At 41.5% G+C, this 27,799-nt stretch overlaps 1 protein-coding gene across 1 annotated transcript in view; it reads right to left on the minus strand.

The window, feature by feature from the left end:
* The window catches only part of LOC139277706 (chemokine-like protein TAFA-1), a 168,090-nt gene that overhangs the window by 13,547 nt on the left and 126,744 nt on the right, over positions 1-27,799 (minus strand). Inside the window, exon 3 of the mRNA XM_070896536.1 lies at positions 18,027-18,151. Coding sequence (XP_070752637.1) covers positions 18,027-18,151 — 125 coding nt within the window. The remainder of the gene's footprint in view (positions 1-18,026; positions 18,152-27,799) is intronic.

A 27,799-nucleotide genomic window follows, 5' to 3' on the forward strand; every position in this document is an offset into this window, starting at 1 on the left:
GCCTCGGGATTACTTGTCCATTAACATAAAGGTAGAAAGTCTTTGCTGTATTCATATTTCCACAGTTGTCGTGAACAAATTTTATTTATGCCACATGTAGAAAACATTCAAAAATATTTCTTATATTTGGTTATTCTAAGAACAAAGATGTTTATATCGGAATCTTCCATTGCAATCCACTTTCTTTAAATAAAACTCAATGGGATGTCCTTGAAACATATATACATTGAGATCCTTCCAATACCTAGCACCACCATCATGATTCAGCTGTATTCAATTGAAAACTTATTGTAAAATTGAATATTCTTTGAAACACATAACCACAACTGGGATTCAACTGATTTTTTTTAAAAGGCATTCATGAATGCTACAAAATAGCAGCTAAAGTAAGGATCCTTTTAATGAACAAACAGTTAATCATATTTTATTTTAATTGAAGAACATATCTGAAATTAGTGACAGAAAAACATTGAAGAGTTTTGCATTCTTTCATTAGAAGTGCAATATTCTCAGACCTTCTACAATTGCACAGATGTGTATAATTTTAGCTTGTCATTTGGAGTTGCAGAATACAAGGGGAGGCTATAATATACTGCTGTTAGTTATCATTTGTAGACTAGAGTCAAATAAGGCAGTGGCAATCTATTTCTGCAGAAGAAAGCCTTCAGCAAAAGAAGTTGAACTTGGAATATTAATCATTAATCTGAGCAAACTATAGGGAAACTGGAAAATTACCAATATACAGGAGTAATGGTACATGAGCAACCACGAAAAAAGTTTTCATCAGAATTGATCATGTTTATGCCTCCATATCTATGCCAGTTTCAAATAGTTTGCTTTGAGTCTTTTTCATCAAAGATGGCTTCAAGAAGAATGACAATTTAGGGTAATTTAGTAAATTGTAACACTCAAGTTGTAATTTTATAAATTAACCAATTTGCACTGTAATTATTTATACTGGTCATTGCATTAAACTCGAGTGGTGGTAGATTTCTAAATATTCATAGGGGAATTATTCTGTGCCAGCCAGATTTCCAATGGGTTCACCTAATTTTGCCCAGTACAGAGTTTGAACTTGAAAATATACAAGTGCACAACTGTCAGGGAGTCAGATGCATAAAACTATTAGAGAGCCAGGGTCCCAGATACTCACCATTAGACCAGTCGTGAGCATGATGGACACAGGTCATTAAACTACAAGAAAACAAGATATATGCCACAACAATTACCATGTAAAATCACCAACACGAAAGGCGATAAAGATGGTTCCAGAAGAACACTAAATACACTGGAAAGTGAAACAACATGCATAGCCCTGTACAGAAATGTATATACCCAAGGTTTCAAATATCTTGGAATATGTCTGTTCATTTAAAAGCAGGTTAGAAGGTGAAGGCTGATAAATTAAATACTAATTGAATTCCCAATTCTGTATATGCTGTGAGTGAGCTCCAAATCAAAAATAAGACTGAGAGGTAATTTACTTGATAACAAGAAACAGTTTGAATGTCTTATGAATGTGCATTATACTGACCAAGGAACATGCACTTCACCAGTGCAGGAAGTATTATTAGTTTATTGATTATACTGACAACTTCAAAAAATGTGTAACAGCCAGTATTGACTAAAATGCAATATTGTTTTGGAAATCTATTATAATTATGGTGGATAAAGCATATTTAATAATTATTCCAGACTTCACACTACACAAATTGTCAAATCCTTTTACAACTTGCATTTTAGAATGAAACACAATTAGACTATATAATTAGCACTTTCATCAGCATAAACCGATATTTAGATCAAATATAAGTCCTAAACAATACTTTAGTGTGAAATTAATCCTACACACTGCTGAATGACATTTATTAAATATGACGGCTGCCAGAACTGCAATGGATGTGCATCTGACCCAGCGCATGGAATTGTCAGGTCCAGTCCCCATGTGAAGAGCTGACGAACTATGATAAATAATCTTGAAGTGCAGCAAGTGTTTTTATTTACAGCATTAACAGAGGACTTGGCAGGTGGCCATCACATACAGAATATATCCCACGGTGAATAAATGCAATATTTTCCTACTCATGAGCTATGCAGCCAGGTCTTAATGGAATATTCTCCATACTGCATGATGACGCCATCACCGTGCACAGCAACCCATTTTCGCCCCCCCCCCCCCACCCCCCGCAGCAGAAATTGGGCAGTGCCTATGAGGCTGCCACGGGCAATGTCAGCGCGCACATCGCGGGTTGCATACCAGGGAGGTGCCCAGCGCTATTTTCTTTTCCCAGCCAACTTATCGGTCCGGTCTTCCATTGTACATTTTGCGGGGCTTATGCTGTGAGCCCGGCATTCTGCTTCTGTGCCAGGGTACTGGCACGGCACCCTGGACCCTCGGTGGTGAAGAGGAGACCCCTCGCCCCACTGCAGAGCTCGCAGCATGCAGGAAGGGGAGGGAAAATTCCCGCGCTTACCACGCCATTCCCGCCCCCAAGTGGAAGTGGAGAGTGCGACATTGCATTCCACTTCCTCTCGGGGGTGGTACCCCCAATTTCGCGGCCGGGGCGGGACTTTGACGCAGGACGTCTGGGGGCGTAACCAAATTTCGATCCCTCTAGAGTTAGTTAAAGCTGAGGTATTTCTTTGTTGTATGTGCTGAGGAGCTCGGTGATATGAAACTGAGATACTACCGTGCCATCATTAATAACATTGTGACCTGCTTATATAGGCAAATTCCAATATAAATGCGGACACAGGAATTTACATTGGAAGTGCGTAGAGACGTAGTAAGATTTTTAGTATATTACTAGTAGATGTCTCATGGTATTGCACATAGTGAATCAGAGGATTTATTGTTTTTATAACAACAGAGTTGTAGGTAATAACATCAGGGCCACTAATTTACAGTGACTGAATTAGTCAAATTCCACCTTTATTAAAATGTATTCAAGATTTTTACTTTCAGGTTTGAAATTCACAGCTCTGTCCACTATTCCATGAACATTGTAAATGACTGACATATAGTTATATTCCTTTATAGAATCATAAAATCTTACAACACAGAAGGAGGCCATTCAATCCATTATGCCTGTGCCGGCGCTTTGAACGAGCTATCCAATTAGTCCCATTTTCCCTGCACTGAAAAAAAAAATTCCTTTTCAAGTTTAGATCCAATTTGAAAGTTACTAATGAATCTGCTAGCATCACCCTTTCAGGCAGTGTATTCAACTGAAGTGAATGGAAATGAATAGTGGGAGAGATGTATATTGTGCGGCTGATCCGATATCGCCCGTTTTACACTATTACCCAAAATCAAAATTACCCTAACATTGTGCCCCCACTAAAATTGAATTTTACCCTCATAATTGTTTTAAATGCTTATTTTGTTTAAACTCTTATTTTGGACTTTAGGAATGTCAGAGACAAACATTGCAGATGAAAATTTTTCATAAAACATTTTGTGCAATTAGTTGAACCTGATTGCCAGATCAGACAGCTGATTTTACATAGTCAAAATCCCTTATAAATGTGAGCATAGGAGCTTACATTGAGAAAAACTTGTCGCAAAATGTGTGACAAAATTGTGGCAACTGGAAGTCAAGATGTGTGTATATATAATATCCTGTTCTGCACACCTTGACTTCCAGTTGTCGGAATATATATATATATATATTCTCATCACCACCACTGGCACTATAATGTACCAACATGTGCAGCTAAACTGTGGAAACAAGTAACTCTTCCATTTGATTTGTAACCATCATAATGTGACTATCATCATAGGCAATCCCTCGGAATCGAGGAAGAATAGCTTCCACTCCCAAAGTGAGTTCTCTGGTGGCTGAACAGTCCAATACGAGAGCCACAGAACCTGTAACAGATGGGACAGACATTCGTCAAGGGAAGGGGTAGCTGGGGCTGGTTTGCAGCGCGCTCCTTCCGCTGTCTGCGCTTGATCTCTTCACACTCTTTGCGTTGAGACTCGAAGAGCTCAATGCCCTCCCGGATGCACATTCTCCACCTCGGGCGGTCTTCGGCCAGGGTCTCCCAGGTATCAGTGGTGATGTCGCACTTTACCAGGGAGGCTTTGAGGGTGTCCTTGTAACACTTCCGCTGCCCACCTATGGCTCGTTCACCATGAAGGAGCTCCACATAAAGCATTTACTTAGGGAGTCTCGTATCTGGCCATATGTGACCAGATAATGTGACCATAATCTGCTAACAAAGCAGGTCACATTCATAATACCTCATAGACAAGGGTGACATTTAATGAAGTAAAACTGATAAGAAATATTTAAAGTTTAAAAATTCTGAATGATATAATACTCAAAATAAAAATGAATCTAGCTTGTTACATTTGTTGGCAGAGTGATGGAGGTGGAAACCCTGGAATCATTTAAGAAACAATTAGATACAGCAGTGAGCAAACTGTAGGGTTGTTCTGGATGGATGGGTGAATGACCTTCTTCATTCATAAATATCTTGTGACCTTGTGAGGTGCAAGATTAATTTTTCCATTCACTGTTTCTGCTAAAGGCACCAAATAGTCCCAACTCAATGTATTGCTCCCACCTATATGTGAGCAATTAGATTTACAGGTCTGTATCTCCTCATGACCAAATCACTCACATTATAATTATACACCCAAGACCATGTAGGTTTTAGATTAATTGTGGTTCTTTAACAATTATGGTCTGTGTTATTTATTGAGGGTGACGTATCCTCAGATCTGCAGTCCTTCTGTTATACTGTAGATGTCATTAGTTATTGTTACTTTTAATGTACTTGCTCATACTTTTTGGAATTGTTTTAACCTTTTTCAAAGACCAAGGAAAGACAGTAAAAATATTTTAAACATCTAAAGATTTAATGGCCATTAATTTTTTAATAATAGAAAATGAGTAAAACCCATTTGAATACTATCATTTCTCCTGCTTCTCGTGTTTCTTTGCCTTTTATGTTGAATAGGATAACAATCATATTCATTACAATAAAAATTCTGGAGGCAGATACACATCAATGTTTCACAGATGTATTATTGGCCACAGTGGTTGAATGTGAATCACTGGAATTACAGCATTATTTCATTGACGAACGTGGGTACATGTAACTTTCCTAATATATGTGACGATTGTATTCTTTGTTATTTATTCTTTGCATATGTAAAGTTGAGTGTTTTTACTGGTAAGGTCTTCTTAATGTACACTGGACATGATTAATGGGTATGAGGATTTTTTTAACAAGTGATCCTAAAGCTGGAGTGTCAGCAGAGAAGCAATCTTCTAATGCTGCGTTTACATTATACAGCTGTGATTGCTGGCAGCCCCAGTTCCAATGGCAATGCTATAATGTAAATGAAGTAGAACTGCAATCCACGGCAGTATGGAGTAGGATCTAGACATGTTTTTTCCATGCACCATTAGTGGTAGCTCCGTATACAGCTGCTGCTGGTAAATTACACTGTTGCCACCTGCCATTCGTTTTTTGTCTGACACTAGGTCATCATCATCATCATAGGCAGTCCCTCGAAACGAGGATGACTTGCTTCCACGCCAAAAAGGGATGAGTTCACAGGTGTTTTAATGAAGGGCCTAATATTCCAGGTCCTGAACTACATGTTGAAGGGTGGAAGATGCCTGTGCGTGAATTTTTTTAATGTGGGGTGGTCGTTGCACACCAGCCACCACATGGGCTTGACAGAGCTAGTCTTGGTCCAGTGGCAAGGGTTAACCAAGACGACTGGAGGCCTGCTCTGCTACACGGACCCAGTGCACACACATATCGCAGTGTGGACTGGCCCGTGCTGCCCCTGGGCCCTGGCTTCTTCTGGGCCCCGAACTCATGCCTCTCCTGGGCCCCAATCGCGTCCCTCTCCAATCTCTCGCCACTCCTTCGCCCCGTGCAGCAGAGCAGGTCTCCAGCCGTCTTGGCAGCGTGAGCTCTACCTGCAACCAGTCATGCTAGCCAACCATCTGAGACTAGATAACACCAGGTCAACAATAGAGTTTTCAGTTTGCTGGCCCGTACGAGCCAGGAAGCAAGGATAGCCAGAAGCTGAGAGCTGTGATATAAATCTGTTGGCTCTGAAATTCTCCAAATATAAATAGTGTGCACTGCAGAGCACCGAGAATAAAGACATACAAAACTGCTTCTATCTGAGGCAGTTCTGTGTAATACAAAAACACTTTAAGCCTGACCTTTTGAGTATAGAACATATCTCGGGTAGTGATATTTTTGCTAAAACGTTGAGTGAAAGAAAGAAGAAATAAACTTGCATTTATCTGGTGTCTTTCATGACTTTGGGTCGTATCAAAGTGCTTCACAGCCAATGTAGTATTTTTGAAGTGTAGTGTGCCATGAATAGATTCTCTTTGGCTGTTCCCCCAAAGAGATGTGGCACTAGGGAAACTATATAGGCGACAGGACAGTATTCTAAAATACCATCAGAGTACCTGAACCTTTACAAATCCACTCCCGTGAGAGGTGTGATCCAAGATAGGGGTGGAACAAAGACTTTTCAATGCCTGCAGCAAAAGACTATAAGATAGAATATAGAACAGCAAGCATATTTTAGCTCCTATTTAAATACAAGAAAAGTAACATGTTCTTGCCAGGTGTTCTTATTAAACATTAAAACACGTGCAACTTTTTCTTTCAATTATTGGTTCTTAGGGTATAAATAGACATGGTTCTACTTGCAAAAGCAAATAGATAACTGCAAATTAATAACAAAGGGAGTGAGGGACTGAAAAATTATAACTTGCAATGAAAGTAGTTCAATTGAACCACATCAATCTTATTGACAAATAAAGATGTTGTCTGAATAGTAAGAAGTCTTGTAGCTGAGTATTAAATATATCATGTAGCCTCCTTTTCCTACACACATATACGTCGTAGACACACACACAGATATAGAGACACAGACACACTCATTTATATGACACATAAGGGTTTGTGATAAAAATGTGGTAATATTTCCCTGATGACATTATTTCCTCCTAGAGCCAAGTGAGGAACAGCACGGAACTGACAAGTCTTGTCAGCAATGACTCTAATCTGAGTATTAATGAGGATGCTAGGCAGTAATCAGCTCTCGCTAATTGTCATTCTAAATAAAGTCGAAAGTTGCAAAACCAGGCAAATATCTCATCAGAATTAGTTTTGGTCAGATGATCATTTTGACAGCTGTGAAAACCCTCCAAGGGATTGAATTGAGGAAAAACAGTTTGACAGAGCAGTCAAATTTGGTTGGAGCTCATTGCAGTTTGTAGAAATTACAGTTTATTTTAGAAATGCACTGAATTGAGTATTTAACTGAAACACTCAGCAGGCAAAATGAAAGGAAACAACCAAACTCAGAGAGCTGTGGAAGCTGGGACATTGAATACATTTAAGACGGAGATAGACAGTTTCTTAAACGATAAGGGAATAAGGGGTTATAGGGAGCGGGCAGGGAAGTGGATCTGAGTCCATGATTGGATCAGCCATGATCGTATTAAATGGCCGAGCAGGCTCGAGGGGCCGTGTGGCCTACTCCTGATGCTATTTCTTATGTTCTTATGTAAACTTCAGACAACTTATAAGGGGTATATAAAATGTTCATTCCTGGCACTGATCTATTTTCAATAGTAAAACTGGTCTGAAAGTGGGTTACCACTTACTTCTTTGCACTATTAACTACATTTAGAGGAACCCTTAGCATAGTGACCTTTTGTTGCTGGATGATAATGTCATGGTAGTGCAAGCTGCAGACTGAAAATTAACATGATGATGAACCCAGAAATTTTCTTTAATGTTAACCTAGCATGTTTTATATTCATTTCACCCATAATAACAGTTTGACTACATCAGAACCATTAGCTTTCTACAAAAATATCAGAGCTAATGAGAAAGTGCAGACTGCTAAGTACTTTGGTTCGGTATTCACTAAGGAGGACACAAACAACCTTCTGGATATAAAGGGGGTCAGAGGGTCTAGTAAGAAGGAGGAACTGAGGGAAATCCTTATTAGTCGGGAAATTGTGTTGGGGAAATTGATGGGACTGAAGGCCGATAAATTCCCAGGGCCTGATGGTCTGCATCCCAGGGTACTTAAGGAGGTGGCCTTGGAAATAGCAGATGCATTGACAGTCATTTTCCAACATTCCATAGACTCTGGATCAGTTCCTATGGAGTGGAGGGTAGCCAATGTAACCCCACTTTTTAAAAAAGGAGGGAGAGAGAAAACAGGAAATTATAGACCGGTCAGCCTGACATCGGTAGTGGGTAAAATGATGGAATCAATTATTAAGGATGTTATAGCAGCACATTTGGAAATAGGTGACATGATAGGTCCAAGTCAGCATGGATTTGTGAAAGGGAAATCATGCTTGACAAATCTGGAATTTTTTGAGGATGTTTCCAGTAGAGTGGACAAGGGAGAACCAGTTGATGTGGTGTATTTGGACTTTCAGAAGGCTTTTGACAAGGTCCCACACAAGAGATTAATGTGCAAAGTTAAAGCACATGGGAGTGGGGGTAGTGTGCTGACGTGGATTGAGAACTGGTTGTCAGACAGGAAGCACAGAGTAGGAGTAAATGGGTACTTTTCAGAATGGCAGACAGTGACTAGTGGGGTACCGCAAGGTTCTGTGCTGGGGCCCCAGCTGTTTACATTGTACATTAATGATTTAGACGAGGGGATTAAATGTAGTATCTCCAAATTTGTGGATGACACTAAGTTAGGTGGCAGTGTGAGCTGCGAGGAGGATGCGATGACGCTGCAGAGTGACTTGGATAGGTTAGGTGAGTGGGCAAATGCATGGCAGATGAAGTATAATGTGGATAAATGTGAGGTTATCCACTTTGGTGGTAAAAACAGAGAGTTAGACTATTATCTGAATGATGACAGATTAGGAAAAGGAGAGGTGCAACGAGACCTGGGTGTCATGGTACATCAGTCATTGAAGGTTGGCATGCAGGCACAGCAGGCGGTTAAGAAAGCAAATGGCATGTTGGCCTTCATAGCGAGGGGATTTGAGTACAGGGCAGGGAGATGTTACTACAGTTGTACAGGGCCTTGGTGAGGCCACACCTGGAGTATTGTGTACAGTTTTGGTCTCCTAACTTGAGGAAGGACATTCTTGCTGTTGAAGGCAGTGCAGCGAAGGTTCACCAGACCGATTCCCGGGATGGCGGGACTGACATATCAAGAAAGACTGGATCAACTGGGTTTGTATTCACTGGAGTTCAGATGAATGAGAGGGGACCTCATAGAAACGTTTAAAATTCTGATGGGTTTAGACAGGTTAGATGCAGGAAGAATGTTCCCAATGTTGGGGAAGTGCAGAACCAGGGGTCACAGTCTAAGGATAAGGGGTAAGCCATTTAGGACTGAGATGAGGAGAAACTTCTTCACCCAGAGAGTGGTGAACCTGTGGAATTCTCTACCACAGAAAGTAGTTGAGGCCAATTCACTAAATATATTCAAAAGGGAGTTAGATGCAGTCCTTACTACTCGGGGGGTCAAGGGGTATGGCGAGAAAGCAGGAATGGGGTACTGAAGTTGCATGTTCAGCCATGAACTCATTGAATGGTGGTGCAGGCTCGAAGGGCTGAATGGCCTACTCCTGCACCTATTTTCTGTGTTTCTATGATTTTGAGAATTTCAATGTGTTATGTCACTGTTTCTTTTTTCTCCTAATCTTTTCTTATCTGTGGATTTGTAAGTGAACATTGTTGCATATTTATTTATCCCAAACCTCCAAATGGTCTTTATGAAATAAGATATTAGGATGGATATGTCTTATGTCAAGAAACATTTCTGAAGTGGCATCGGATTTATGAATATCAATATATGGGATTAATATTCCTATTTTTTCAGACATATATTGAGGTTCCATATGGAAGAAAGCCACAGATGCCATTGTTTAGGTTACAATATCTAACATTAAACAGAGGAACTGGCTGTTGGTGCCATTAATAGCTTTGTTTTTCTGAATAAGAAATTATATTTCTGTATAGATCACTATCAATCCACATTGCACCTCAAATGAAGAACTGGTTTATTTTTTCTTTCCTTATTCTTCTAAAATATATATATACATATAGATACACATTTTTGGAGAGTCTTTGGATTTTCTATTTATAATCTCCACAAATGACAAATTCCACTACTTTACATGCAGAATTGACCATTCTCTGCTTCATTAAAAAATGACCTTGCATTCTTTAAACCACAATGCAGTGAGGCACTATATAAATATTTAGGTGGCGAAATTCCCCACCGCCCCATTTGGGGATGGTAACCGAAATCCCGCCCCGGCTGCGGAATTGGGGTTACCGCCCCTCACAGGAAATGGAGCGCAATGTCACGTGCTCCTCTTCCTGTTGGGATGGTATCCGGGGCGCCACTCAGGCGTGATCGGCAGCGCTACATGGCTTCTCCGCATAGTGCTGATATGTTTCAATGCCCCGCCGCTTCCGTTAAAGGGGAGGGCCACTGCGCACTCTGCAGGGCCTCCACTGAGCCACCAGGGCGGCGTGGAACTGAGGCCACAGCAAGGCACCCAAACAGAGTGCCGGGCTGTACGATGGTGGCTTGGAACACACCACGGAGATTGAAGATGGGCCGACCGGTGAGTTAGCCAAAACGAGAAAATGGCGGCGCTGCTCACCTTCAATTTAAATTCCGCCCCACGAGCGGATGCCGGCCCGGTTCGCAACCCGTTTCGGCCGTGGGGCGGAAAGTGGTTGTGGCGGGGTGCTCAGGGGTTGCCTCGCATGCTGATGATGTCATAGCCGTTTGTGCAGCAGCCAGGGGCGCGCGCTACTATGTCAGCACCTCTGCTAACTCCCACGCAATTCCGCGGGAGCCAGTAGCACCCACCCAACTCCCCTCGCTCGCCCCCCCACCCCGGGCCGAAAACAGGATTGCACCCCTGGAGGCGCTATTGGGAGGTAGAGAACAGGCAATTTAGGCCCCTTAAATGATGTGTCAACATAGTTTCAAACCTATTCACAAACTGCAGCACTTCAGTGAAATGGCCATGACCAGTGCTAACAAATCCAGGGCAAAATTCCATTCATATAAATTTTATTCCAAATTATTCTCTTGGCTAAAAGGTGGATTTTAGGGTTCATGATGCTTTTGGGATAGAAGTTGTTTTGTAGATACAAAGTATTTTTTGACTTTATAATACTGGATGATTAATCTCACTGGAGTCATTACAAAAGCACTGAAATACATGACATGTTTTATTATTTCAAAAACTGCCTACTCCAAAACTGTTATGATGTCTTGCTCTCAGCATCTAAGTTGATTTGCAGAAACTAGTTCCCATTTCTTAAAAAAAAATGTTTGCAAAGAGAAAAATGCATGTATGCCAATAACATATACCAATAGGGTGAGCAGCAATGCAAAGATATTGAATTGAGTTCTCAATACTAAATAATAGGCAGGATGTGCACAGTTAGTAAAGTGAGTTTCTTTACTATGTGCGAAGCTGACACCTTCTTTTTCAAAGAATGGTTTAATTTTGATAATGCTAGCCGATCTCCAATGTTCCTCAAATGAAGAACTGGTTTATTTTTTCTTTCCTTATTTTTCTAAAATATATATATACATATTGATACACATTTTTGGAGAGTCTTGTTCCTTACCAGTTGTGCTTTGTTGCAGTTTTGTGAATATGAAATTTAAGCCAACCAAATGTAAGAGTGACACATACATTGTATATCAAGTCTGATCAACTGCTTGAAGTTTGGCAGACACAGGCATGCTGTATCAAGTTAAAATGTCATTATGTCTCTGTTGAACTTTATATCAAAAATAAAACAGATTTATTGATATTTGAAAACCCTATAATGTGGAATATAAGATGGTAACTCTCTAAATGTTAAAACAGCATTAACAGAACCTTAAAATTAACATTATTTCCCCTTCATTAGTTTAATGTGCCTGTCTTGTGACTTATCCATTTTTAATAAAGAGTACGGGAAGTAAGAATGAGTGAGAGAATTTGACTACGTAAAACATTAAATATCCTTTACAATGATTACTGTTTAGCGCAAACTGTCGCAGATGCTGTGGAGAACCATTTGAAATCATACTTGTACAATACCTAAAACAAATGCTTGGAAATGGCAATGTTGCATTAAAGTTTCCAATCCTTTAAATCTGCAGTGTAGTATATCATCGCTAATTCTTCTAATCCTAATTAGTAATTTGTATATCCGATATAAAGGACAACTCATTTAACCTGATACCCAGCGGTTGTTCGAAAAGAAAAATTCTGCCGAGCATTCTGGCATCTGGAGTTCAATAATTAAATGCAGCAACCATAAGTAATACAAGATATTTAACGCATACCAATTACCCAGCATGTTGCTCAGAAATTGTTTTTCTCTGCTGTGCTTCCTTTAAATACCAGAAGCAGGCTATAAAATGTAGCTACTACCCTTTATACGTTATTAATTGTTGAAATGTGCAGTGTAACTACAGTATATTTGAGAGTGAAATTTCACATATTATTGTGAGCAAACATATGAATATTTATAAAATGGTAATAGATGAATTTCATCTTTGGTAATCAACTAGGAAAATATGTACTTTAATTTTTTACAAATGTAATTTTTTCCCCGAATAATCAAATCACATACAATATTACTTGCAATTGTTTAAAAAATATATGGTCTGTTCACCCTACAGTACCTTGGTCCCCATTGGAACACGGTTTACTATGAGATGAAATCATGATAGGCAAACTAATTTCTGTGATGATGCCAATCACTCCAACCACCTCATCTCACACTGGGTTACAGTTCCTCAACTCTTTCCATAAAGTGGTCCTTTGCAATCAACTGAAATGTAAAACGCATGACAGTCATTAGACACTATATTGGAGCAGAGTGTTCCTTTGTTACTTGTAAATATAGATGTGGCCTTCCTGACTCTCGTAAGTGACGGTATGCCTCATCTCTTACCAGTTGGTCTTGCAGGATCCACAAGAGAGATTAAACATGATCCTTGTTAAGTTCAATACATCAATAGGTTTGTGACTTTTGAGTAGCAGTGTCCACTAGGATACCTCAAAGAATATGAACTAAGCAAAAGCTGACATTCCTTGAATCACTCATTGAATTATTATGAGTGACGCCCTATGATTCTGAAATCCCAGCATAACCTTCCTATTACATTCCTGCAATTGCTTGATGCATTCATTAATAAGCTGTTTCCGCAAAAAGAACACAAAGGTATGTAGATGGGAATCGATGGGGGTGGACATTTGAATGACCTATCAAATATTAGGTGTCCTCAGTCATATCTCACAAAAGAGACATAACAGAAAGAAAAAAGACAAAGCTGGAAATCTAAAAAAAAACATAGGAAATGCTTACAGTAGAAAACAGGCCTGTCAGCATCTGAAAAAAGATATGTTAACATTTCATGTGGAGAACCTTTGTATGACGAACAATCTCTACCTGAAACATTAAAGTATTTTTTGATGCAGATGAACGTGCTGTGAATTTCCAGTATGTATTGTTTTTTTTTTGCAGAAGCAGTCTTGAAACATTAAGGGGCCAAAATTGATCAATTTACCGCCCATTGCTGCCGACATTCCTTTGCAAGATCCGCCCAGTGCCACTTTCGAGGTGGCCTGCAGCGGGCGGGAGGGGAGAGCCGCCGGGAACCGTCCGCTGATGTCAGCGGACGGCTGAGTGGCGCCCGCCGAGCTCCCATATTGATGCAGGCGGGAGTCGGTGCCAGATTGGGGGTGAACCGCTGGCTGGAGGCCGGTCTGTCCCGGACGGTCAGTCTGAAGATCCTGAAAAAAAGGTGAACGATCATTTTTTTTTCCACGGCGACTTACCTGGATGGGGCCCCCTGAAGGTCTTCCGATAGTTTTTAACTTTTTTCCGGATGATTTTTACTTTCAGCTGTTCGACCCTCCGTGGGCCCGACTCCATCCTCGGCGACACTTGGCGGCAAGCGCCTTTGCTGCCGAGAATGGGAGCTCCCGCCGGCTGCCGCCCAGATTGGTGGCGTAAGTCGCTCAATTGCCGCCCGCCGACCGTCAGGTACCTCGGCAGCCCTTTGGGCGGCACTTGGGCGGGAGGAGGCCTTCATCAAATTCTGGCCCTAAGTGATTAAATGAGAAAGTCTGGAACCTGTGCTATATCTTTTCTGATTGGATTCTAGGATATCATATGAGACACTGGCCTAAATTTTAGCGTTTACATTTTTCTAGCAACTTTGCCCAAATTTCCGTCATGTTAAAACTAACTTGTGATGTTTTTGTTTTTGGAAGCCTCTGTCGTTCTGCTAGACAATGTTCTAAGACATATGTAATCATTAACCTACTGTATCTAATACTAAAATACAAATGCTACATAAAAATATACTTCTATATAGTAAATTCTGTACTTGTACACACTATTTAGTGAGATCCTGATTATCCTGATAGCGCACTACTGGGTGTATCAAAATTCAGCTTCAATTATGAATTTTTTGAGAGAGGAATCACCCATTTTTAGTATGGGTCTACATTGATATTTCAAATAAAAAGCCTTATAAATTCTGAAGAATCATAGCATTCAAAATCTAAAAACTCAAAACTAATTTGAGTATTTAGATTTATAGTATTATTTTTGTTAGGTAAGGGTATCAAAGGATATGGAGCTATGGTGGGTAAATAGAATTGAGATACAGATTTAATTGAATGGTGGAATAGGCCCAAAGGGCTGAATGGCCTACTCTGATCCTATGTTCCTAATGATCAAAATAGTTTTAGAATAAAGGAACCATGACAGATGAATTGATCCAAAAAAACATATTGTAAAGTTTTCATGCTTTAGATTCAATTCCATTTTAAAATGTAATTTGTCAATAATAATCTCCCCTCCCTCAAAAGAAGGATCCAGAAATTGTTTTTTATGTCTACTCCAGAATACTCTGTTATACCCTTTCAGTGGTACAGGTACATGATTACCATCAGGTATTTTTCATAAATTTGACAATATTCTTACCACCAATAGGGAAGTATAGGTGCCTGGATTTTGAGTTTCACTATTCCCTCAATGTTGTAATATTTCACTCGGAAAAACTCAATTAGAAATCAGCTTTCCCATTTATTCCATTATTATTTCATAATGATTATTATCAATAAATGGGTCAATTATTTTCATGCACCACTCAGATGAATTAAATTCTATTCTTCCCATTTGTGGCAATGTACAAAGTGTGCAGTGTATCATAGGAACAATAATGCAAGGTGCACACTGCTGTCCATTCTAGTTCATGTTTGGTGCTGCATGGACTTTAACCAAATGATTCTGCTATAACCACCCTAATAGTGATGTAGTGCAGTTGATAGTCCCCTTCCTCCATTATCTAATTTTAGGGCAACATTCTCCACAATGGCAGTGCATTTGTGACACTTGATATCTGATGTTTTTGTTGAGGGGGTGGGTGAAGGAGGAATTATATGTAAATGGTAATTTACATATTTATCTGATGATATTTAATACATGATGTGTTGATAGATAGGTTTTTAAAAATTATACATTGTACACTACAGACGTCTATCAGCATCAGTGTGATTAAAGAATTCTTGATCTCACTATATTACTGGTTTTCAAACTGTGGGGCCCACTCTACTGCTTGGTGTCCAGGTGGGGTGAGGACAGGGCTTGCATGGAACCAGAATTAATGCTTCTTTGTTTTTAATTTTTCTGAATAGTGCCACTGCAGTGCTGCTGTGGTCTGATTGGTTGTAGTCTGTGTCAATCAAACTCCTTCCCAATCATCTCATGCCCCCTCCCTTGTGCTTAACCTCCTAAGAGGAAGTGCCCTCTGTTTGAGGACAATTAATTACAATCCATGCAAAGTGATCAGTAAAATGAAGGTTGTTTTTACAACAAATACATCAGAGAAAATTATGTGCTTAGGGAAAATGCAAACCCCTCTGTTCTAGAGAAATGTAGGATTCAGCGACCAGCTCCTTCCATACTCCCATGTAACAGCACACACTGCAGCATATACAGAAAAAGTGTTGCATAGACATAGAGGAGAAAAACAGCAAAACAGGTGATATAAGGGGAGATAAAACACGGCAGTGAAAAGAAAGATGAGAGAAATAACAGAAGTAAAGCCACACAAGAAACATAAGTGCAGGTCAGGAAACAAGAAGCATAAGTGAACAAGGTGCTGAGTTCAGATTTTTCTACACCTGACCTGCTGCAAGTGCAACCGGCTCAGCTCATCTCATCTGCTGTCCCCCATCCATTTGAATCTACTGCCACTAGAGCAAGGGAATTGGCAGCTGAGCTGTGAGGAAGACTGCTCCATTTGTTTAGTGTGGAATTTTCAGAGCAGGTTGCACTATACAACCCAGCCCAGTGGGAAAGGAGCGGGGGTTAAGATGGTGGGGTTGAGGATGGCAGTAGTTAAGATGGTAGCAGGTTTGCACTGTGTTCCCAAGGCATTCCTGCTCCCTACCATTTTACACTTACCCTAGAGGGGCCTCATTTTAATGGCAAAGTCACGTCCCGCTCACATCATTGGGCCCACATGCCATTTTAACTGTGGGCCCGACTAAGGCCCTCACAGTCTTAAACCTGCTAGCAAAAGCTGGCACCAGCCAGCATCCTGGCCACTGGAGTCCCAGGTAAGTAATACTTTTTTCTAATTTTTAAAGGTTCCTTCTTGGTGGGAAGAACATTCCTGCTCGTCCTTGCCTCCCCTTCCCCAGGCTTTCCTTCCCTCCCCCCAATACAGACTTTCCGAATCCTCCTCTTCCAATTCCTTATTTACCTGCTGAGGTCCAGTTTCGTTGGCTGTCCCCGTGACTTTGGCTGGCGCTCACTGGCAATTCAGTCATTCCCGGTGGGAGTTGGGTGGAAGTCAGTTGCAGCATTCAAATAAGGCCCTCGGGTTAAAATTTCCTGGGCCTCCAATTCAGCTCCCGCACCCTCAATTTCAGCCCCGAGTTAAAATCGGGTCTAATGATTCTGTTTTGTGGATTCTCCCAAAGCAGGTTGTGTCATGATAGTTAAAAAGAAATGGGCCAGCTTGGCAATGAAGAAGTAAGATTATTGACTAGGTCATTAAAAGTGGTTGTCTTATGGAGGAAACACACAAACAGGGGCTGCTAAGCAAATAGTAAACCAGACATATCAGAAAATGAACAGGAATGGTTAATTGTAAGAGGAAAGGAATAAGGTCAGCAGCTTAACAAAATAAAGGAAATAAGATTCAAGTGGAAAAAAAGGAAAAGACACACTGAATTTGGGGGACCAATTCAGGCATAAGAAGAACTTGAAACTCGGGTCAAGAAACAAGTATATTATTTTTCTAATACTTGGTTACCACAATGTATATTATTCATCATTATGTCTACTCCAAAATGCTAAGAATGCACCAAATAAAGTGTTAAAAATCTATCTTTTTCTGTGAGCATGCCTCCCACATCAACCTAGATTAGAAAATAGTGAAGTTATTTCATAACTCAGAAATGGTGGTCGATGTCAATCAGCTCTAATTAATTAAAAGGGCAATTCTGTATAACATAGGCAGATCACATAAGGTGTGCATGACTATGTTGGGAGCAGTAGGATTTGAGAAAATAAAATCCCTTTCTAATGGTGGAATATATGGAATCCTACAATTATCCATTCCCAATATTAATCAGTGAACTATTTTTATTCACCCACCACACCCAACCAATTTTTGGCCAGTTCTCTATGACTGGTGTCGCCCAATGCTGAAAGAGCACATGTGATGGCAGAGGGCTGTAATGGGGAAAAGCTGAAAAGAAGAAAAAACTTTAAACAATTGAAGACTTTGGAGATGTCAAGAGACTAAAGTTTCACTCAGCTTTAAAAATTTTAAAGAAGAAATGACACAGCCAAATGACCTGTCTGCATTGGAAAAATACTTGCATCTTCAACTATTCAAGTTTTTATTCAATTGTTTAAAGATTTTTGCTTGACTTTAAAATTCCAGATAAATTTCTATGTGATCTAAATGGATAGTCTCAGATTCTTACCTTTGTGGTCTTAACTCTATTGTCAGAAGCGCACATCCATCCTGAATTATCTGGTAAAGTCTTGCACTCCTCTCCCTCTACACAGGGGTCCATCTCACACCACCATTTCCCAATAACAATGGAAGCTTTAGAAGGTCATGAAATAGATAAAAGAAATGGCTAATGAATCATTGTACAAGGAAGAGTTTCACCAGTGTAATATGTTCTGTACTCTTTCTAAACAATCTTCTTGATATTATTTTCAGAAGCCACAAACATATGCCTAACTGTGGTATAAAATTTAAACACATTTTTAAAAAAATGTTGTGAATGATTTTGGTATTTCCAGTTTTGTAAAGTATTGCATTTTCTATTCTGCTACGGAAGAGAAACATTCAATGCATACATTTTATTTCAAACTGGTCCCATCATTGCATCACCTGTGCGTATGCAGGGTCTCGGTATCCATCAGTAAACAATTCCATCAGTCATGGTCATTTGCACGCTTTAGATCTACTTGAGATCATGTACAGGTTGTACTTCTCCAGTCCGGGACTCTCTGATCCAGAACCACCCATGGTTCGGCATCAGTCCTGTACCTGGAGCGTGAGCGGCGGGGCGCGGCGGGTGTAGATCTGGGTGCGGAGGCAGCAGGGGGGGGGCAGGGAGAGAGCTTAAAAATAAAAGAGCAGCAAAGCAGCACGGAGAGAGGGAGTGAGGCCCGAGTTGCGCAGGATAAGCCGGAACGTGGCGGAGGCATTCAGGATCCCGGGCACTGTCATCAGGTACCAGTAAACCTAGGCTTGGCGTGACCTCCCGTGGTTCGGCAACTTCTCTATTCCAGCACTGAGGGTGCCAGACCAGAGAGGTCCAACCTGTAGATCAGCTGATTTTCTCTTGTCTTAGGTCAACAGCAAGGTGTTTTTATCTGAAGCTCAATTTGCATTAGGTAGAATTGTAAAACATCACTTCTCAAGGAAGCACTTTGGTATGCTGCATTCATACCATGCTACACCATAGAATGGTAGAATGTGATTTTGCACAGAACTTCTGTCAAGTGTTTCTTCCCAGGGAAGCAAGAAAAATTGTAGGGTGGTTCACCATGAGCCATTATTGCTCACCTCATTGAAAGCAATATTGATAGTGGGTTAGAGTGAGTCTGTCAGGTTACATATCTCCCCTTCAGCTGGGGGAATAGTATGTAAGCTCGACTGATCAAAAGAGAAATATTTAAAATTTGTATTTACATTTTTCCACCAATGGAACTGAATATCAGACACTGCATATAATGGGCGACTGATCCGATACCGCCTATTTTGCATCACCACCGCCAGAGGCGAATTTCTAAGCCAAAAGGTTACACTCCGAGCCATGATCATAACCTGGGTTCAAAGAGACTGGCGTGGTCTGTTACAAATGACGGATGGTTCAGGATTGCTAGGCTGCTCAGCTTTATCATTGGAGAATGTAAGTACCAGTGTATTGTCACCTCAAACTATACTACTCATTTTGTTACCTCGAGCAGCAGTGGAGAACTGAAAAGTCGCCTAGTAGAGGACAACCACTAATACGAGACTAGGATTGTTGAGATAGTGCAGCAAAACCCAGCACTACTGTCAACCAATACCTTTCCTGTGGACTAAATTATTGTAGGATGAATGCAATCCATTGTTCAACATCACCATCCCTCAAGTGAATGTGCCCCAGTCGACAGAAAAGTGCAGGTTTACTTTAAAATACATTATTTTACACAGCCCCTTTAAAACGGGATGCGAAGACCATTATAGATCTGTCTTGCATTTGTTCATATTAGTGATTTCCTTTGGAAATGGCAATATATCTATTCTGCTAGTTTCAGCAACATTTTGTGCAGCCTGGAATATAGCTGAAGGGATGTACTTGTGTCACCAGCCATCTCCAAATGGCAATGAGAATAGGAAATGATATCTTTCAAAATCATACTTGCACATGAAAGGAGTAGAACTCAAAAGAGGAAGTTAAATTATTTTCAGCTAGCAGTACCTGCATTAAAATTGCAATTGCCTATTTTCTGCAAATGTCATTGGGAAATGGATTCCAAAAGGATGGTGGTGTATAACCACTATACTTAAGAGTCAGGGACAGCTGCTGCATTGACCAAAATAACCTTGTTTTGGCCATTGCAAATTCCACGTAACATGAACTACACCCCAATGCAATAGGTCTGTCTTATTAATAGTGTAGAATCAAAGAAAACAGGACAAAATTAAAAGGCTTGTGCCTTATGTTCTTCAGTGATATTTTTTACACTGAGATTTATTTCAATATTCCCTACTTCTGAACACTTAACCTATCACCACAGATAATAATGTGGAAGAAGCATAGCACATCAATAATGGGTTTTTAAATCTGTCGTGAGGATATGAATAAGCCATTATTCACTGTAAAAGAGAGAGATGCTAACAAAATGACATCCCAATGATAATCATAATGCAAATATAATGCAGTTAATTTCAATAAAGAGTAAACATTTATTAGTCTTAAAAATGTCCAAAAAAATAAACTTCTATATAATGCTTACCGTGCAATGTTATCAATTATAGTGATTTGTTGTTTTAGTATTCCAAAAATGGGAGTGATGTCCAGTGTTTTCCTTTACAAATGTGCTGAAACGTGCTTTTGTCATCTAACATATGGTTTATATAAGCTATCAGAATGGAGAAATTCTAATTTTATTCCTGATTTGTTCTATAACAGAAGTTCCCTGGCTCAGCAATTGCAATATGTAATAGCCTTTTTTTTTTACTGTCGTGCTCCAGTGACGGCAGAAAATTGCTGTGCTGAAATGTAATGGAAATAAAGAACCAGAATTTCAGGCAGCAGTGGGGAGACAGTTAAGTACAGCTTATGAAAAGATATGAGACAAGATCTGTTTTTCAGCCTTTCTTTGATAAAAATGTAATTAATTTAGTAATTTCTTCGATTAATGGGACAAGGGTCTCACAGTTTCGTTAGATACTTTTGGTTTTGTTAGGGGATTTTAAAAGGAGATGCAAAGCACTAAATTATTTTACATCCAGAGAAAATAAATGTGTATCTGCACAGAGTATACAGTATGTGACCCTTGGATTACCTATTAGTTTAAAGCCCAATCATGCTGAATAGAGTGAAATACCGCACTTGCGTCTTTCATTAAGCTGACATTGGCTGTTATCCAATGCGATTTTGAACTTGGGAATTTCAGAGGGCGTGACCTGAAGGATTAGTTGGTAACAACCCTGTGAGTAATGGGCTTACTGCAGTTTGCAGCTTAAAATAAACAGCAACATGTACTGCATGCCAGTGTTCCTCAAACTGGTGTCCGCGGACCCCTGGGGGTCTGTAGAGCTTTCCAGGGGCCCGTGACCGGAGGCAGCTGAAGGTATTCTCAAACCTCTTTCTAAAACCGACACTGATTCAGTTCTTGCAACAAGCGCTCCCTGCTGATCGAGCCGATTCCTCTCTCTGGTGCCATGACCCTGTGCCATATTCCCGACATGTGATCAGAGCACCTGTGTTCACACAAACACGTACAACCCCACAGTGCAGCTGTTACAGAACATGCCAGTGGGACAGTATTGGTGGTGAGTCATGCTTCCAGCAGCATCCCAGTGTGTGCATGGGTGCCCGTACCCTCACTCACCTTGGCCAGCCTGCTGACAGCTAAGTGGCTAATGGGGGCCACCTGTTGCTGTGAGAAACAGGCACACCCACCTCCTTGATATCTGTAAGTAAATAACCTATTTTCTTAAAGCATTTTTAAAACACTCCTTACATATAGGACCTTCATATTATGAGTACAGGTGCAATGTCCCAAATCCGGACTTCTGAAAACCGGACATTTCGGCGAGCAGCGAGGAGTGGCGGGCGGTGAGGTCTGAAATGCGGCAAAACTCTAAATCCGGCACGGATTCGGTCCGCGGCAAGGTTTGAAATCCGGCAAAACCCGAAATCCAGCATGGATTCGGTCCCGAAGATTCCGGATTTCAGACTATTGATTTTCTTGTCCGAAATCCGGCAAAACCCAAAAACCGGCGCGGACTCGGTCCCGAGAATTCTGGATTTCAGATGTTGTACCTGTATTATATAATATTATAATTTTATTTTTTATTTGTTCATGGGATGTGGGCATCGCTGGCACGGCCAGTATTTATTGCCCATCTCTAATTGCCCTGGAGAAGATGGCGACGAGCCGCCTCCTTGAACCGCTGCAGTCCGTGTGGTGAAGGTGCTCCCACAGTACTGTTAGGGAGGGAGTTCCAGGATTTTGACCCAGGGACCATGAAGGAACGGCGATATATTTCCAAGTCGGGATGGTGTGTGTCTTGGAGGGGAAGGTGGAGGTGGTGGTGTTCCCATGCGTCTGCTGCCCTTGTCCTTCTCGGTGGTAGAGGTTGCGGGTTTGGGTGGTGCTGCCGAAGAAGCCTTGGTGAGCTGCTACAGTTTATCTTGTAGATGGTACACACTGCAGCAACGGTGCATCGATGATGGAGGGAGTGAATGTTTAAGGTAGTGGATGGGGTGCCAATCAAGTAGCTTGCTTTGTCCTGGATGGTGTTGAGCTTCTGGAATGTTGTTGGAGCTGCACTCATCCAGGCAAGTGGAGAGTATTCATTCCATCACACTCCTGACTTGTGCCTTGTAGATGGTGGAAAGGCGTTGGGGACTCAGGAGGTGAAATACTTGCTACAGAATACCCAAGCCTCTGACCTGCTCTTGTTGCTGCAGTTTTGCCACAGTATTTGTGGCTGGTCCAGTTACGTTTCTGGTCACTTGTCAGCACAAGCTTTGCTGCAGCCCAGTAAGGGCTACTCTGTTATTGAATGAGTTGTAAATGGAGCTGAACATTGTAGAATTATTAACAACAGCCACACTGTTATAGGTGGGGGATTCAGCGATGGTAATGTCAGGGGAAGGTGGTTAGACTGACGCTTGTTTTAGATAGTCATTACCTGGCACTTGATTTAGATAGCGGGATTCCATGATTACTAATCCATTTGAAAAGGGACCCTTCAACCTAAATAGTTTGAGAACCACTGCTCTGTGTAATACTTACCAATGCAGGGAGACAGAGGGAAACAAAAAGGAGGCAAAAGCAAAAGACAGAAAGGAGATGAGGAAAAGTGGAGGGCAGAGAAACCCAAGGCAAAGAACAAAAAGGGCCACTGTACAGCAAAATTCTAAAAGGACAAAGGGTGTTAAAAAAACAAGCCTGAAGGCTTTGTGTCTTAATGCAAGGAGTATCCGCAATAAGGTGGATGAATTAACTGTGCAAATAGATGTTAACAAATATGATGTGATTGGGATTACGGAGACATGGCTCCAGGATGATCAGGGCTGGGAACTCAACATCCAGGGGTATTCAACATTCAGGAAAGATAGAATAAAAGGAAAAGGAGGTGGGGTAGCATTGCTGGTTAAGGAGCAAATTAAGGCAATAGTTCGGAAGGACATTAGCTTGGATGATGTGGAATCTATATGGGTAGAGCTGCAGAATACCAAAGGGCAAAAAACGTTAGTGGGAGTTGTGTACAGACCTCCAAACAGTAGTAGTGATGTTGGGGAAGGCATCAAACATGAAATTAGGGGTGCGTGCAATAAAGGTGCAGCAGTTATAATGGGTGACTTTAATATGCACATAGATTGGGTTAACCAAACTGGAAGCAATACGGTGGAGGAGGATTTCCTGGAGTGCATAAGGGATGGTTTTTTAGACCAATATGTCGAGGAACCAACTAGGGGGGAGGCCATCTTAGACTGGGTGTTGTGTAATGAGAGAGGATTAATTAGCAATCTCGTTGTGCGAGGCCCCTTGGGGAAGAGTGACCATAATATGGTGGAATTCTGCATTAGGATGGAGAATGAAACAGTTAATTCAGAGACCATGGTCCAGAACTTAAAGAAGGCTAACTTTGAAGGTATGAGGCGTGAATTGGCTAGGATAGATTGGCGAATGATACTGAAGGGGTTGACTGTGGGTGGGCAATGGCAGATATTTAGAGACCGCATGGATGAACTACAACAATTGTACATTCCTGTCTGGCGTAAAAATAAAAAAGGGAAGGTGGCTCAACCGTGGCTATCTAGGGAAATCAGGGATAGCATTAAAGCCAAGGAAGGGCATACAAATTGGCCAGAAATAGCAGCGAACCCAGGGACTGGGAGAAATTTAGAACTCAGCAGAGGAGGACAAAGGGTTTGATTAGGGCAGGGAAAATGGAGTACGAGAAGAAGCTTGCAGGGAACATTAAGACGGATTGCAAAAGTTTCCATAGATATGTAAAGAGAAAAAGGTTAGTAAAGACAAATGTAGGTCCCCTGCAGTCAGAATCAGGGGAAGTCATAACGGGGAACAAAGAAATGGCGGACCAATTGAACAAGTACTTTGGTTCGGTATTCACTGAGGAGGACACAAACAACCTTCCGGATATAAAAGGGGTCGGAGGGTCTAGTAAGGAGGAGGAACTGAGGGAAATCCTTATTAGTCGGGAAATTGTGTTGGGGAAATTGATGGGATTGAAGGCCGATAAATCCCCAGGGCCTGATGGACTGCATCCCAGAGTACTTAAGGAGGTGGCCTTGGAAATAGTGGTGCATTGACAGTCATTTTCCAATATTCCATTGACTCTGGATCAGTTCCTATGGAGTGGAGGGTAGCCAATGTAACCCCACTTTTTAAAAAAGGAGGGAGAGAGAAAACAGGGAATTATAGACCGGTCAGCCTGACATCGGTAGTGGGTAAAATGATGGAATCAGTTATTAAGGATGTCATAGCAGTGCATTTGGAAAGAGGTAATATGATAGGTCCAAGTCAGCATGGATTTGTGAAAGGGAAATCATGCTTGACAAATCTTCTGGAATTTTTTGAGGACGTTTCCAGTAGAGTGGACAAGGGAGAACCAGTTGATGTGGTATATTTGGACTTTCAGAAGGCTTTCGACAAGGTCCCACACAAGAGATTAATGTGCAAAGTTAAAGCACATGGCATTGGGGGTAGTGTGCTGACATGGATTGAGAACTGGTTGTCAGACAGGAAGCAAAGAGTAGGAGTAAATGGGTACTTTTCAGAATGGCAGGCAGTGACTAGTGGGGTACCGCAAGGTTCTGTGCTGGGGCCCCAGCTGTTTACACTGTCCATTAATGATTTAGACGAGGGGATTAAATGTAGTATCTCCAAATTTGCGGATGACACTAAGTTGGGTGGCAGTGTGAGCTGCGAGGAGGATGCTATGAGGCTGCAGAGCGACTTGGATAGGTTAGGTGAGTGGGCAAATGTATGGCAGATGAAGTATAATGTGGATAAATGTGAGGTTATCCACTTTGGTGGTAAAAACAGAGAAACAGACTATTATCTGAATGGTGACAGATTAGGAAAAGGGGAGGTGCAAAGAGACCTGGGTGTCATGGTACATCAGTCATTGAAGGTTGGCATGCAGGTACAGCAGGCGGTTAAGAAAGCAAATGGCATGTTGGCCTTCATAGCGAGGGGATTGGAGTACAGGGGCAGGGAGGTGTTGCTACAATTGTACAGGGCCTTGGTGAGGCCACACCTGGAGTATTGTGTACAGTTTTGGTCTCCTAACCTGAGGAAGGACATTCTTGCTATTGAGGGAGTGCAGCGAAGGTTCACCAGATTGATTCCCGGGATGGCGGGACTGACCTATCAAGAAAGACTGGATCAACTGGGCTTGTATTCACTGGAGTTCAGAAGAATGAGAGGGGACCTCATAGAAACGTTTAAAATTCTGACGGGGTTAGACAGGTTAGATGCAGGAAGAATGTTCCCAATGTTGGGGAAGTCCAGAACCAGGGGACACAGTCTAAGGATAAGGGGGAAGCCATTTAGGACCGAGATGAGGAGGAATTTCTTCACCCAGAGAGTGGTGAACCTGTGGAATTCTCTACCACAGAAAGTTGTTGAGGCCAATTCACTAAATATATTCAAAAAGGAGTTAGATGAAGTCCTTACTACTAGGGGGATCAAGGGGTATGGTGAGAAAGCAGGAATGGGGTACTGAAGTTGCATGTTCAGCCATGAACTCATTGAATGGCGGTGTAGGCTAGAAGGGCCGAATGGCCTACTCCTGCACCTAGTTTCTATGTTTCTATATGATAGAAGGTAGGCATGGTTTTCAGAATCAAAGATTTAGAGATAAAATTGGGGTCGTTTGCGTCTCCCGTTAGCACCCCTTGATGGGCAATGACAGTGACAGCTTCAGGGCGTATATACCAGGCTGCAGGCCGCTTCGACTTAAAGGGGAGGTGCGCTTACAAAAAAATTGGCCAATTTACCGGTCGCGGCCCATTGAATCATGGAGCGTGGGGTCCGTGCGGCGATCTGGCAGACCGGCACTCCGCTTGACAACACAACACAGTAAATTTAAAAATTACCTCACATATTTAAAATTAATTGAAAGTGAATGTTTTCGAAAAAAAAATATTTTTTGTAAATTTTTTTTAATGTGTTTTTAATAGGGTTAAAAATAAACTTACCTTAATGGACAGGGTTTTTAATATAAAAATGAGTGATTAAATTACATTTTTCTTCGTTTTAAAGGTCGTGTGCTAGTAAAAAAATAAGCTATATGCCTGATTTTACCAGGGGTAAGAGTATGAAGGATATTCACTGGGCAAAAGTTGGGCAAACAGCCCAAATCTCCGCCCCGCAGATGTCCGTCTCCGACGGATATGTAGGATGTGTCACAATAATTTTTGACCGATCAGAAAAGCTGGTTCTCGGCGCATGCGCATCGTCCGTCAAGAACCAGCTTTTGCACGGCCTCACCGGGTACGTGAACACTTCGTACGCAGCCGGCAAGGAAGCAATTTTCAACGCTTAGTGATGGTGGTGTCATTCAAGGTTAGGGGGAGGTTTGGGGCATTTGTTTTGCTGGAGCCAATCATTGTCTGGCTCTTATATGGTGTGAATGTTACCTGCCATTAGTCAGCACAAGCTTTGCTGCAGCTCAGTGTGGGCTATTCTGTTATTGAAGGAGTTGTAAATGGAGCTGACCATTGTAGAATTATTAACAACAGCCACACTCTTGATATTATGACAGAGGGAATGTCACCACTGAAGCAGCTGAAGATGGTTGGGTCAAGGAACTCTGGCACATTAAACCACATAGTATTAGAAACTTAGCCTTATTGATAGACAGGTAGCTGTTACGAATTTGTGTCATTTTATTTGTTGTTTACCTAGATACTTCAGCTCCCATGGTTTATGAGGTTACCCATTGTTTATGGTGATTTCTTAGCTCCTTATGGCCTCAAAACGTATTTTCACTGGCCCCGATATCTAGGTAAGTTTTGGTAAAGTGCTCGGAATAATGAACAGACAATCTTTCTTTAAAAGTTTCTTTGGCTACTGGATTTATCGTGCCTCCAGAAAACCTCTCTCATGTCTTCAAAAACAGACCGAGGGGTAAAAATTGGAGTCGTTTGCACTTCCCATCAGCAGCACTAACAGGATGCAATCGACTTTCGGCCCGGGCGCGGCACCACTAACAACTCCCATTAAGTTCCGCGGATGTTTAGCGGTGGCAGTAACCGATAGCGCTCCGTTCCGCTGCGCCAGCGATGGCGATGTCATCACCTTGCGCAGTGCCCCGTTTTCGCCCCGAAACAAAAATTGGCCCGCGTCCCTGAAGCTGTGTCAGGCGATGACAGCGACAGCTTCAGGGGACGTGAACAGGGCGGCAAGAGGCTCGCGGGGCGCTACTTAAAGGAGAGGTGTTGGCCAGCTTGGAAATAAATGATGTCATTTTCCCTCGTGC

Source organism: Pristiophorus japonicus, chromosome 12 (genome assembly GCF_044704955.1).
Source record: "Pristiophorus japonicus isolate sPriJap1 chromosome 12, sPriJap1.hap1, whole genome shotgun sequence".
In the NCBI taxonomy this organism is placed as follows: Eukaryota; Metazoa; Chordata; class Chondrichthyes; family Pristiophoridae; genus Pristiophorus; species Pristiophorus japonicus.